The sequence below is a fragment of the Ambystoma mexicanum genome, chromosome 8, assembly GCF_040938575.1.
Source record: "Ambystoma mexicanum isolate Mex_15411 chromosome 8, UKY_AmexF1_1, whole genome shotgun sequence".
Classification (NCBI taxonomy): domain Eukaryota; kingdom Metazoa; phylum Chordata; class Amphibia; order Caudata; family Ambystomatidae; genus Ambystoma; species Ambystoma mexicanum.
Window position 1 is genome coordinate 581,906,066 of NC_090929.1, and position 14,437 is coordinate 581,920,502.

The window sequence follows — 14,437 nt, forward strand, 5'->3', positions numbered from 1 at the left end:
CTCTGTCCTCACCAAGAAGAGAGTCCACATTCAAGCTCGTGTCTCTGCGGCATCTAACAACTTGGCCGAACTCTTTAAAATCTGCAAGGAGCTGGCCAACCCTGCTGCAGTCTCTACCACTCCTGTTGCCTCCCAGGCTCTTTGCAATGCCCTTGCCTCTCACTTCATTTCAAAAACCCAGGACATCCTGTCCACCCTCTCCACCCACACCCCTTCACTCCCCTCTCCATCTGTGCTTGCTGACCCTCCTTTAGCCACCCTCCCACCATCTTTCTCGTCCTTTCCTCTTTTCACCCCTGACGAGATCGCCAGACAAGTCCGATCTATGAAAGCCTCGTCAAAACAGGTTCATCGCTGTTCCTCTAAAACCATCAAGGACCACATTGACACCCTTGCTCCGGCCCTTGCTGATTTTTGCAACCACTCCTTTGCCTCGGTATCCTTCCCCTCCCCTCTGAAGCACTCCTTTGTGCATCCTCTTCTCAAGAAACTCACAGCTGATCCTTCTTGTCCAGCTAACTATTGCCAAATTTCCATTACTCCCTTTCTTGGCAAACTCCTGGAAAAGTTGGCCATCTCTCAGCTTAACCTTCATTCCAGTTCTGTTGGCTGTCTCCATTTGACCACCAGTCTGGCTTCTGAGCTGCCAGAAGCACGGAAACTGCTCTCCTGAACATCCGTAAAGATCTGCTCTCCAACCTTGACTGTAACATTCCCTCTGTCCTCATCCTCCTTGATCTCTCTTCTGCCTTCGACACGGTCAACCATACCATCCTGCTCAACCGTCTCTGTGAAAACCTGGGTATCACTGATCAGGATCTGGCCTGGCTGACCTCTTTCCTCTCAGATCGACCGTCCCAGGTCCAACTTGGGTCCTTCCTTTCTTCTATCTTCCTCTCTCCCTGTGGTGTTCCCCAGGGGTCTAACCTCTGACCCTGGCTTTTCAACCAGTACCTGGCAACTCTCGCCCACTGCATTGCCACTTTCTGCTCAAATGTCCAGTGCTACGCTGACGACACTCAATTCATTTTCAGGCTGCCCTCTGTCACCTACTCTCCCTCTCTTATCTCTGATTGCCTAACTGCCATTCAAGATTGGTGTTCTGCCAATGATCTTTGTCTGAATGCCAGCAAGACGGAGATCCTCCTCATCGGCACTCCTCCACCATCCTTTCCCCTCACTCTATGGCCGGCCTCCCTTGGCCCTCCTCCTACCCCCACCTGCAGGGCTCAGAACCTCGGGTCATCTTTGACTCCACCCTTTCCTTCTCCGCCCACATCTCTAAGGTCTCTAAAAAGTCAAATTTCCGACTGCACCTTCTCAGAGGTACTCTGCCTTTCCTCTCCTTCCCCCAGAAGCTCATGGTATCCCAAGCTCTGGTTCTCTCTAGCTTGGACTATTGTAACGGCCTCTTTCTAAATCTACCTGCCTCTACTCTCCGTCCTCTGCAACTAATCCAGAACAGGACTGCAAGACTTGTCCTTGGCCTCAAACCCTGGGATCGTATTTCTCCATCTCTGAAATCTCTCTAACTGGCTCCCAGTGGATGCAAGGATTAAATTCAAAACCCTCTGCATTGTCCACACGGCTTTCTGGGGCCTGGGTCCAAATTACCTTCAGCTATCCCTCCGCAAATACCTCCCCCCTCGAGCTCTTCGCTCTTCTACCTCCAACTCCCTCAGGGTCAGTCGTTTTTCAAAGAAACGAGCTGGGGGTAGATCTCTGTCTTCGGCTGGGGCCTCCCTCTGGAACAGCCTCCCTGCCACTCTAAAGCTTGAGGAGAACCATATCCAGTTCCGGAAGCACCTCAAGACCTTCCTCTTTTCTTCTGCCTTCGCTCCCCCTCTCCCCTGCTGATCTGTTCTCTCTTGGCACTGTGCACCTGGCCACCCTCTGTCCTTCGGACCCAGGTACCTGCTCACCCTGCCACCCTCCCGCACTGCCTCCGAGCCACCCCTTGCACTGGGGTCTGTATCTGTACCCATACAGCCCCCCCCTTTTCTTCCTGCACTTATCAGACCTACCCTGTCTGCTGCCTTAAACCTAGCACTTGCAAATTGCTGGCTGCATTACCACTGTTTGTTGCCTTTATTATTTATTTATTGTTATTTATCTGTTTCTCCTCTGCTTTGCACTTTCCACTTATCCCTCCTTCCATGCAATTTTCCCCCTCTCCCTCTCCCATGCACTTGCGCGTTCTCAATGTCACTGGGCCTAGTAAGATCGCTGTTTTGTTCTCCCCGGTTCCCCTCCCTTGCTTTGTTGCGCTCTGAAACACTTGTGTACGAGCATAATAGAAATAAAATATCAATCAATACCACAATTAATTAGCTCGGGCTTGGAACATGCATTACCCCAAACTATTCTTGAATTCCTATCGTGAAGAAACGAGCTGATCCAATCTATCGCTCCACTGGAGCAGCCTCCATGGTCCGCGAGCCTGCTAAGCAGTTTCTCATGGTCTACAAGGTCGAAGGCTGCTAAAAGATCTAATAATATCAGCAGCCCCGCTTTGCTCCTATCCATAATATTGAGCATTTCTGCCTGTAGATCCAAAAACGCGCTTTCTGTGCCATGTGAAGGCCTAAAACCTGACTGCCTAGGGTGAAGAATCTTCTTGCTTTCCACATAGTCCTGTAGCTGTATAGTTCCCAGTTTGTCTATCATCTTCAATAAAAAAAGGCACATTCGTTATAGGCCTTAAATTACTGCAAATTATATAATCTTGGCCAGGATGTTTTATCAAGGGGGTGATAATCATGTTTTCAACAACTCTGGCATGTGATTAGTTGCAAATGTGGCATTAGCAAAGCAAATAAAAAAAGGATAAATATTTCCCAATGTTCCAAAACAGTTCTTGAAGGAATTACATTCTCCGAGCATGTGGTGGGATGCATTTACTTAAGGACTTTTTCCAGCCCATCTGTGGAGATAGCTTCAAAAGCAAATGAAGGACTATTAGTATACCGAGGTGTCCCGGCGGCTATAGGCACGGAAACAGGCAGGAGTTTGTCCAGAATATTTGCAGTACTTGCCTGTGCTGTCCTAATTTTATCCACAAAGACTCTCTGAACTACCTCACAGTCTTCATCTGTAGGATCAACTTTTTTTTACGTGGGCTTGTGGTTTTTCCAGATTCTTGAGGATTTCAAAGAGCTTTTTAGAGTCATTATTTGAACTCAGTATTTGCGTGTTAAAATAATCTTGCTTCGCCTTACATTTCTTTCCAATATATTTTCTCTAATTCTTTCCAACTGTTCTTGCTCTCCTGTGTCTGAAATCTGACACAATTTCTTCCTGCTTTCCTTTTTTCTTGCTTACGTGTTACCAAAGCTGGTGTAAACCATTTTTGACTATTTGTTCGTTCTCTAATGGACTTATACTTTAGAGGGGCCACATTGTTCAGTAGTATAGTAAGGGCCTTCTCATATTCTAGTGCTAGAGTCAGGAGAGTCCCCATCTGAGGTGGAGACCATAAGTTTATTGAGGCAGCATTCCAGGTCAGCTGCCTTGATCTTATTAAAATTTCTGCTCATCATTTGCTTGGGAACGTTTTCCGTTTGGATAGAAATGGTGGGCAACAGAAGGTTAAAATGAGCAAAGAAATTATTGGACCAGACGCAAGGTTCAATATGCAATGTAACAGCAGGTAAACTCCCAACAGCGACCCAGTCCAGAATATTTCCCTGTTCATAGGTAGGTTCTTTACTAAGAACCATGAATTGGTTGTTCTTAGTAAATGCTACAGGTGTAGAGCATCAGGGTTTGAGACCTTACCCAGATGTCTATTAAAATCCCCCAAAACAATAGTGGAACTATTCGGTTTATTTGTTTTAGCCAGAATGTGCGACATCTCTTCCAAAAAGAGCAGTGTATCGTGGGGATGACGAAACAACAAGATAATATTCATACAGTTGTTAGGTGTAGGAGTGGTTTTTACCAACATTATTTCACAGCCATTACATGAAATAGGAGCTTGAAAAAAACCTAAATCTTGCTTAGCAATAAGGGCCACTCCTGCACCCCTGACCAATTCTCTATTTTGTCCAGCAAACATATAGCCTTCTGGGATGGCTCAGTCGATATTGGGATCACTAGAATCACGTGGTCAAGACTCTGTGATACACATGATGTCCACTTGGTAATCCGTGATATAGTCCTGAATGTCTACAGCAGATTTTTCTAAGGAGCGTTTATTGAGTAGAGATATTTTCAAAACTCATTGCGCTTGTCTCTTGGGCAATATGTATACTTTAGATCCACTAGTAACTGTTGCCTAAAAGTGTCAGTAAGGTGTCTAGGGAAAAAGTTAACTCTATCTAAAAACTTCAAGAATCTAGTTTACACCCTCTATGTATGCTTATTCATATGGGATGTTATCTAGCATCAACCCTTATATGTCGGTGTTTTATTTGTTATCAGCTTGCATCAGTAAAAGATAAAAGGTATAAGGAAATCGACGGGTCTCACCGACCACGTGCAATTCAAGAACTAATTTTAGTTACACAGGTAGGAATACTTCTCCAAGAGCACAAAAGGCCCTATTAACTTGAAATGGTGAGCCGAGATAAGGAGGTTTAGAGCGAAGACGCAATCCGGTCCAGCACTACCTGCGTGGACTTGCGCAGACTGGCACCAACCGGACGTGCCGTGCTGACGCGCCTGACTTGTGATTTAATAATGCTCTCAACTATAGAACTCAAGGGAGTTGTAGTTCACAAGTCAGCAGCAGTTAACTCACAATTGTAGCCAGCGGGTGGCTCATAAGTGCAGAGAGAAGGGACTGTAGGGTTGCAGATCCAGACCCTTCAGTGCTGGGGAGCCTGGAGGCAGTGCAAGGGTAACTTGACATGCAGGAGCCTGAGCCTGAGTTCAGAGGGTGACCAGGTGACCAGTCCATGGAGCAGTCGGGTGCATCAGCAGGGGAGAAGAAGAGAGAAAGCGGAAGTGAAAAGGAAGGTCTTGTGTTGCTTCTGGAACCGGAGGTGGTTCTGCTCAAGTTTGAGTGAGGCTGTTCCAGAGGGAGGCCCCAGCCGAGGAGATAGATCTGCCCCCAACTCTCTGCTTGGAGAAGCGTCTGACCCTCAGACAGTTGGAGGTGGATGAGTGGAGAGCTCGAGAAGGAAGATGTTTTGGATGGGAAAGTTGGAGGTACAGCGGTCTCAGGCCTCAGAAAGCCTTGTGGACAGTGCAGAGGGTCTTGAAGTTGATCCTTGCCGCCACGGGGAGACAGTAAAGAGATTTCAGAGCTGGAGAGATACGATCCCTGTGCTTGATAAATTGTAAAGGTCGAAGAGTAGAGGCAGGAAGATTTAGAAAGGCTGTTGCAATAGTCCAGCCTAGAGAGGACCAAACCTCTCGAGACAGCGAGCTTCTGGGGAAAATTGAGAAAAGGAAGAATACCTCTGAGGAGCTGCAGCTGATAGTTTGACTTCTTAGAGACATCAAAGATGTGAGGAGCGAAGGAGAGGGTGGAGTCGAAGATGACACCAAGGTTCTTATGTGAGGAGAGAACGAGAGGGGTTTTTGCAAATACTGACCATTGTCATTATAAATATTGACTTATTACCTCCTGCAGTATTTTTTAAATACTGCATGCAGTAAATACCACATGACCATGGGTCGAAATTCCTCCTTAAAATCATAATTTTTAACTCCATCCAAAAGGTGAAGCTATATTTTCTTTTGCACAGTGCGTATTATCCCTTAACTAAAGGTATGTGCTAATGCATTCACGTTGCTTTTGGGATACAAATATATTGGGAAGCATTAAACGGAGTGGGGATATGAGCATCAGATTCACACAAGTGCACTATGAGATGAATGGTCATACCATCATAATGTAAGTCATAATGTGATTTGATGATATGATTTAGTTGCACCCTCACAATGTTACTAAACAAACTTAACTGCTTTACGTCCTTTTAAATGTGATTCCAGCATATGACGTTAGTTGCTCCTACATAAGGGTTGAAAACGAGTTTAACTGCCTATCATGTGCCATGCTAAAAACGCCAGTAGCTGCCCTCAAGTGTTGCCCAAAAACGGGGTTGTCGCCTTTCTATGTGCTATGTTAACATGATCTTTGTTGCATTCTACACTGTGCTTCTTAATTAATCACTGTAGTGTATTATGCTCCATGACTGCTCGCACTGTGCCACATGCCCCATGATTGCTGTACTGTATTATGCTCCATGATTGCTCGCATTGTGCCACCAGCCCATGAGTTCTGTACTGTATTATGCTCCATGATTGCTCTCATTGTATCACCTGCCCCTTGACTGCTAGCACCGTGCTATCTGCCCAGTGATTGCCTCACTTCTATATATCTGAGGATTGTCTGCATTGCGATTATTTCCACTAATACCTTACTGTCCCTCTTCACCTACCTCTCCATTTGCCAATACACCACAATATGCCAATAATTTTTACTGCGCACATACATCCATGACCGGCGCATTTCATTCACCAAAGGAGTACCCAATGCGCACGGCCACCCACTACTAGGCCTCACGCACACCATGCAGCCCAAAACCACTAGCAAGGTCCTCTACAAACTCCGTAGCCTCTACCACCCCACTGGCACCATAGTCTTGGCCTTCACACTCTCTCTCGCCATATTGGATCCTACTGGAACACACTCCAACTCCGCCTGTACAGAAACACTGCACCATACCACCCACACTCTCCCCCAATATACCACACTGCCCATCTACACCACCACCAAGAAGCCCCCTTCTCATACGGAACCAGCTCATATCTAATGCAGAGCCCCAAGCCAACTACTCAGACGCACCAGACTTAGAGCACGTACTCACCCACTAGAACATATATGTTTTCCTTCAAGCACCACCGCTCGAAATCTCTGCCTAGGCTCCCGTTTCATACACAAATACACCTCACACATCGAAAACCCTCTCACAGCTCACACTCCCAGGCACCACCAAACACACCGCTTCGCCAACCCACCCACTAATCCCCACACATCCTGCGTCCCCACTACCACCAAAACCACAATCATACCGCCACCACACATTAAATGTGCCCTCCTTAACATTAGATCACTCATCGCCCACACCCTAGAAATACACGATCTCCTAACCAATCATAACATTGACCTACTAGCCATCACTGAAACCTGGCTGCATGAGGCATCTGGCCCTGCCATCACCCTTGCACTCCCAGAATGTTACACCATTCTCAGACAAGATAGACCTGCTCGCCTAGGAGGAGGAGTAGCCCTCATTTTCAAAGAAACCCTCTCTCTCAGATCCATTAGCCACCCATGGCTGAGCAATTCAGACATGCTCTCTGTAAAGGTCACACTGTCCCCTAATAGCATCATCAATATACACACGCTATATCGCCCCCCATGCCTCCCATCAGACTTCCAGGGACACCTCATCCATCTGCTTAACAACAATAACAATGTCTCTACTAAGACCCTCCTTCTTGGAGACCTCAACCTAGGATTTAACGACCCCAAAGACAAAGAACTCAATGAGCTAGGAGACAAAGAACTCAATGAGCTAGGATTTACTCAGAACATCTCGAACCTCACACACAACAAAGGCCGCACCCTTGACTGGGTCGCAGACCATAACTGGCTCACTACTATCACATCTAACACAGCGCTGCCATGGACCGACCACAATTGTATTGAATTCACCCTGCCCATCACCTCCAGTTCGAAAAAAACTCACACCCGCCCCCCCTCATTAGTGAGAAGATCGAAAAAGCTTACTGCAGACAACCTATGCCCTTAACACTACATCCCTGCACTAGCCCACCCTTTTTTGAACAACCCTAACACTCTAGCAGACATCTACAAAGATACTCTCACCAATGCGAACAACGCCATTGCGCCACTAGAAAATAAAAAAGAAAAAAAGTCTCTTCATTCTAATTCCTGGTTCACAGAAGAACTACAATCCATGCGCTCCTGCAGGAGGGAGGCACTAAAACATTGGCAAACCAACCCTAGCGATAGTACCAAGAACAGATTCAACCTAATCTCCCACCAATATAAAGATGCCATCACCAAAGCTAATGCTAACGCTTTTAACACTCGAATCTCTAATGCCAACTCCCAATCCAAACAAAATCTTCACCATATTCAAAGAACTTACCTGCCTCCACCCCCCCCCCCCCAACACCCCAAATGAGATCATCAAAGATGAAGCCTGGTGTGCTAGTATCCAAGCGGCCATGCTTAATAAAATTAACCTCTTGCAAAAGAAAATTCAGGACCACCACAGCGCACTACCCAGCCTTCCAGGGGCCAATCAATCACATTCCACTCCTTCTCCCACTAAACCCTCTTCTCTCTTAGAGACATCTCTGAACTTGAAGTCATAAACATCCTCAAAAACTTAAAACCTTCAATGTGTAAAGGGGACGTTTGCACGCCCAAACTCATCAAGGACTGTGCAGACAGCCTTGCTCCTCTACTGACAGCCTTCGTTAGTGCCTCTTTCAGAACAGGCATTATCCCTGCCAGTCTCAAAGAGGCATGGGTACGTCCCCTTCTGAAAAAGCCCAATCTAGATCCCACCCAACCCAACAACTACCAACCTTTCCTTCTCAAGGTCTTGGATAAAGCTGCCCATTGCCAAATCCAACAATTCCTTGAAGCCCATTCCATCCTAGGGACCATACAATCCGGTTTCCGCAAGGGACACGGTACTGAAACTGCCCTGGTGGATCTAAAAAACCAGATTACCCAAATTATGGATAAAGGAAAGCCAACCCTCCTGTTACTCCTAGACCTCTCGGCGGCTTTCGAGCTGGTGGACCACAAGACTCTCACATCACACCTCACCCGAATAGCCTACTTCTCCAAAGAATCAGCATTCTGGGACACCTCCTTCCTGGAGGGTAGGGCTACGAAAGTCTTCTCAAACATAGCCAACGCAGCCCCCACCATCATCCACTGTGGAGTCCCACAGGGTTCCTGCACAGCACCCAATTTATACAACTTGTTTACGAAGCTTCTCTTCGACAAGCTTGACGCCCTGGGTATCGCATATACCAACTACGCTGATGATACCCAGGTACTTCTACCACTCACTGGCATATACCACAAAGACAGCGAAGCACTCCACTCAATCTACTACACCATCCAGGACTGGATGCCGGCCAATGGCTTCTGCCTCAATGGGGAGAAAACCGAAATCATTATACTAGGTCAAAAAACGACACCAGCCAAACTCGACAAACTGTACTCCAACTTCATCATTGACAAAACCATCATCCCTGTGTCCACCTCTGTGAAGACCCTAGGAGTCTACATAGACTGTACAGTATCCATGACTAAACAAGTCAGTGCCATTTCCTCCGCCTCAGCACACACGACTAAACTCATAAATGCTATAAAGCCATACCTCTCCAAACCCAATTGTCTATCTATTGCTAGATCAACCATCGATGCTAAACTGGACTATTGTAATGTTCTCCTAGCAGGTACTTCTGCAAAAAACATTAACCGACTCCAAATCACACAGAGCAATGCACTAAGAGCAGCACTGAGCATCCCAAAAAGAGACCACATTACCCAAGCCAGACAGGAAGCTCACCGGCTCCCGGTAAAAGAGCGCATCGCTTTCAAAATCCTCACACTCACCCACAAATGCCTCAACCGCACAGCACCACCATATCTATCTGAGACCATAACTATTTCCACCTTTACACGACCAGTCAGGACTCACTACGCCAACCAACTACACACCCCCCACATTAACAAGGCCAGAGCTGGAGGGTTAGGCTTCCCCTACATAGCCACCAAGCTATGGAACTCTTTACCTGCGGACATCAGAGCTGAAAACTCCCTCCTTGCTTTCCGGAAAAAACTTAAAACCACTCTCTTCACATAACCCACTACTTTCGCCCCTCCCCACTGCTTGCTCTGAAAAGAAAAACTGAAAAATTGCATATGTCAATGTAACTGTAACTAAGAAAAATGTCTGTAACTGTAACTAAGGAAAATGTCTGTAACCAGCGCCACGATGCCTCCGGGCTGCTGCGTGCTCAACAAATGCAAATAAATAATAAATACCAAAAGAAAACATCTATGCATGTTTTCTCCATGGGATAGTAAGGTTGTGATTTGCTGTTGTCCTCTTGGCTTCTATCCCTCAAACATGTATAAAGAGCATTTTCAAATTTGTAATAAAACAGATGGCATATTTCTAAAATACAACATTTTTGGCATGACTTGGCCTGCTTAGTGTAGGTAAAGCCACAATAGGTTCTTCCACTCAGAATACCAAATATGGTATGAGATGTAATATTCTCAGAAATAACTTAGCCACATAAAGTGGGCAGGAATGGGGTGGCCCTTAGCCAAACGAGGCGATAGCCTGACAATTTATGAAAGTTGAGTATGAAAGGGTAGTCAATCACATGTCAGTCAACAATGATTATGAAATGTACACACCAGGCACGTGTCATCACCATTGGCCATAGTTAAACATGTCCACCACCAAACTGAAGCATTTTCAATATATTCTGCGAAGGAAAAGAACGCTAGGATTTCGACCTTGTTCATTCCATTTAACTTGACACGGCATCACCTACCAAACTCCCTAACCCAACTGTCAATTTTTTTTAGGACATCATCAATGTCTACATTGCGTTGCAGCTCTTTATTTTTCCCTATTTTGGGTGAGTTTTAATAAAGTTAAAAAAAATAATCTTGCCTTATTATTGTTGACCCATGACATAAAAAGTGCATTTATTATTCCGGGTGCACTAGAGTTTTGTTTTTTCTATAAAGCGCCTAATTTGTTTTTCTCTCAGCCAGTTTTCATTTGAAAGGAAAATCTGTGCAAAATAGATACATTTGCATTAGTCCTCCTCGTACTAGATTTACTTGCACCAATCTCACAAAAAGCTCTCAGAAGCTAACACATCTTCATCTTTTCTGCACTTATCAAAGTAACGTGTTACTCACATACTTTCTTTCTAGTGATGGAAAAATGCACTTTATTCATACTGTACATGTTTGTCTTGTCTTCCTTATTAATGGATACTCTGCCTCATTGGTACTGGGACTGCCTGAAGAAGGGATTTTTGTTGCCCTGAAAGCTTGCAAAACAAAACATGAGTTAGCCTAATATAGAGAAAGGAAAACAACAATTTAAATTGGTTCAATCATTTGGGACCTTACAATCTGAAATAAATATAGACAGAAGAGTCATGTCCCACGGCCAAACACAAACCCCTATCCTTCTGAGAGCCACTATATCTTTAGGCAATTTACAAGAACAGGGGAGCACAGAGAAATTGATTCATTTTCCTTGATCAGTTCTTAATGATAAACTGTTTCTTAAAACTGAGCAATTAATAAAAGAAATACAGTAAATGCCCATGCAGACATGATTACATTTTCAAGCCAAGGAGAGCTTGCTATTTTTATGTTATGTCACAAGAGGACAATTTGCCAACAATAACCCCCCTTTTTAAAAATATATATAAGAGCCATCGAGAAAACTGATGAAACAAGCAGTAATTAAAATACAGCTTCTTTCCTGTCTTTACCAAACTGTTACTGTACTCCCATAGATTGAAAAATGCAACTGAAAGGAGTGGATCGAACATAAATCAATGTTTTCTCCTGACTTGTTTTTCTCAAACTTGCATTGGCACAATACAAAATAAAATCACAAAGAATGCAAAATACATATTGTCCCTTTCTTTCCTGCTTTCACATGACTGGTGTCATTTTCACTATACTCTAATATATAAAACGACCTATGAGTCAAGGTTGTTTCATTTGCATTATAATTGCTAGCATCCAAAAATACGATCACATCAAATAATGGGTTAATCCCAGCAAGATATTATGCTTTTCTGTTTTAGCTAGAAAAAGCGTATTTACATTCTTTAAAACATTTTTTTCTGTATTTATTTATTTTGTTTTAATTTGTATGTCATATACAACATGACACTTGCAGTTACAAGCAAAATGCAAAGAGTAACACATTAAGACAAGGGGAGGGAGATGGGTATACCAAGAGGTATTTTGCAATGGTACACGAAACACAGGCCAAGTGCAATAAAAGAAGGTCAAACACAAAATATATAACGATTATTGTAGGTGGAGGGCAGAATCAGCAACAAACGTAATGGAGCAAAGTCATCATATTGCATCCAAAAAATTGTTGAACGAGGACTGTCTTCTGTGCCCCCTTGCAATTCATATGGCTTTAAAGTTGTGTCAGATCACACAGAAGAGTGTTTCACAACTTGGAACCTTTACCCGAGATACATTTCTTCTATGCATTTACTTTCTGGTTACTTTCCTTTGTAGTTTCTGAGCATAAGAGAATCTTAAAGGTCTTTTTGCGTTAAAGGTTTGTTTTGCGTTACAATGGGTCAGTCTGGGCCTTTTTCCTAATAGTATTTGTTTGAGATGCTCAAAACATGAGTTGAATCCTCCTGTGGAACAAAAGCTAAGTAAATATTGGAAAAGATATGATCGCATTTCTTAAAGTAAAAAATGATCCAAGACGCTCTATTCATGACCAGCAGCTATTATTTGATGAGGGCCAGCATAGATAATGTAGTAATCCAGTTTGCTCAGTATTAAAGCTTGGATCATTTGCACCTTTTTTTTAATTTTTGTGAGCAAATGTAAATTACAGTGGGTATATTGAGTGAGATCTTTGATTTTCTGAGGGAACAATAGCCGTGAGTCAAACATTACACCAAGATTGATGGTCTTGTCTGTTCGGATATAAGTTCCACCGAAACAGGTGGCCTTTGTAAATGTGTGTTTGCAGGAGTTGCAGAGCCAGTGCTTACTATTTCTGCTTTTCTATAATTGAAACAAAGTATATTGGTTCCCAACCAGTCATTTACTACAAGCAAGCAATTATAATCCCCGCCTGGAAGATTGTGGTTCAGTAATTACCCTGAAGATTAGCTGGTAGTGATACATATGGAATAAACTGGCACGACTTTCCAGGATGCAGACTCAGAGTCACATATATGTATTGAAAGCTGTGTTGGTAACAAAGATCGCTGTGGCACTCCAAAAGTGATTTCAATTGGTTTCCATCATTTGAGACCTTACCAACTCAACTAAATAGGGACAGAGAAATCCTGTCCCACAACCACACACAAACCCCTATCTTTCTAAGTACCGCTTCAAATTCAGGCAATTCACAAGAAAAGAGGGACATAGAGAAATTGATTTCTTTTGTTTGTTTCATGCTTAATGATAAAGTGTTTCTTAAAATTGATCCCTCATGAAATAAATGTCAACGCAGACATGATTACATTTTTAAGCCAATAAGAACTTGGTAGTGGAAAGGAACTGATCAGCTCTTATATGAGTACAGTAGTCCTTCAGCATGAACTTGATCCAGTGGAGTACACTGTCCAGCCCCTATTTACAGCCATAGTTGATAACGAGGAACAAGTGTGAATGTCTACCTTCAAATTCTATGGCATCCCAGTAATGGACCATCATCCGGAAAGATTGAAGAGTGCAAGAGTGACCAATGACATTTGTAAAGAATGTGTTCTGGAAGAAATTTACCACATGAGCGCTCGATGAGCACACATCCTTTTTCTTTTCTTGGATTAAAAACACATGAAATTGTCCATGGTCAATTATGTTTCTAATTTTGCCAGTGTTGTGGTATATTTTGTGGGTTCTGAGTTGGGTCCGCTAGGCCCTACAATCTCATATGCACTCCATGCTGGCATCTTTGAGCATCAGAAGAAGCCTAAGCTTTGGTATGCAGAAATATATAGATTAATGCTGGGGAAATGTCTGGACACAAGTGAACATTCCGCGATAAGCAATCCAACAGAGACAATGTGGCAGGATTACTGTACAGTTGCATTTTGCGTTTCTGATTCACTTTGCACTTTGCTTGCACTAGCACTTATATAATTGTGTTTGCACAAGAATAGTCTAATCAAGCACCATATATTGTAAGACAATTTCAAAGTAAAGTTGGGGGATGTAGATAATGGTACAGGTAGAAAGATGTAATGAGCAGAGAACATTCCTGTGCAGGTGCTGCACAGATAGTATATGTTCATGTTATGTAAAGTAATGTAATGTAAAGTTTTCCTGTATAAAACACCTCTACTCTTTTGGTGACCTTGTTGCACATGGCTGTGCAACAAAGGTGGAGCGCATGGGGCCCTGCGCGGCGGGTTCCATCGACTGGCGTACCTCTGCTGCTGTCAGGCCCTTAAACACGGCCGGAGGGTGAGGCCCTCGCCCCCACTCCACTCCACTCGTCCGCGCTGCCAGCTGCGTGGGGGGCATTGCGGCTGCTGGTGGCCCTGTGTCCTGACATTCGCGCCCTGTACCCTGTGTGGGGGTGCCGGCCGTGGGCTCCTGGTGCACTTCCTGGAACTGTGACACACTGCAGCCAGCTGTCTTACCTGAGGGAGGGAGGGCGGCCCCCGGCTCTGC

General features: G+C 44.3%; 1 protein-coding gene across 8 annotated transcripts in view; it reads right to left on the reverse strand.

Annotated features, from left to right (window-relative positions):
• CHD5 (chromodomain helicase DNA binding protein 5) overlaps positions 1–14,437 on the reverse strand; it is a 2,731,226-nt gene that overhangs the window by 317,343 nt on the left and 2,399,446 nt on the right. Inside the window, exon 39 of one of the 8 annotated variants that reach the window (XM_069610283.1) lies at positions 10,956–11,085. The exons of the other annotated variants lie outside the window; for them this stretch is intronic. Within the exon in view, the coding sequence (XP_069466384.1) occupies positions 10,988–11,085 (98 nt within the window). The 3' untranslated portion in view covers positions 10,956–10,987. Of the gene's footprint in view, positions 1–10,955; positions 11,086–14,437 lie in introns of those variants that run through there. 8 annotated transcript variants of the gene reach the window in all.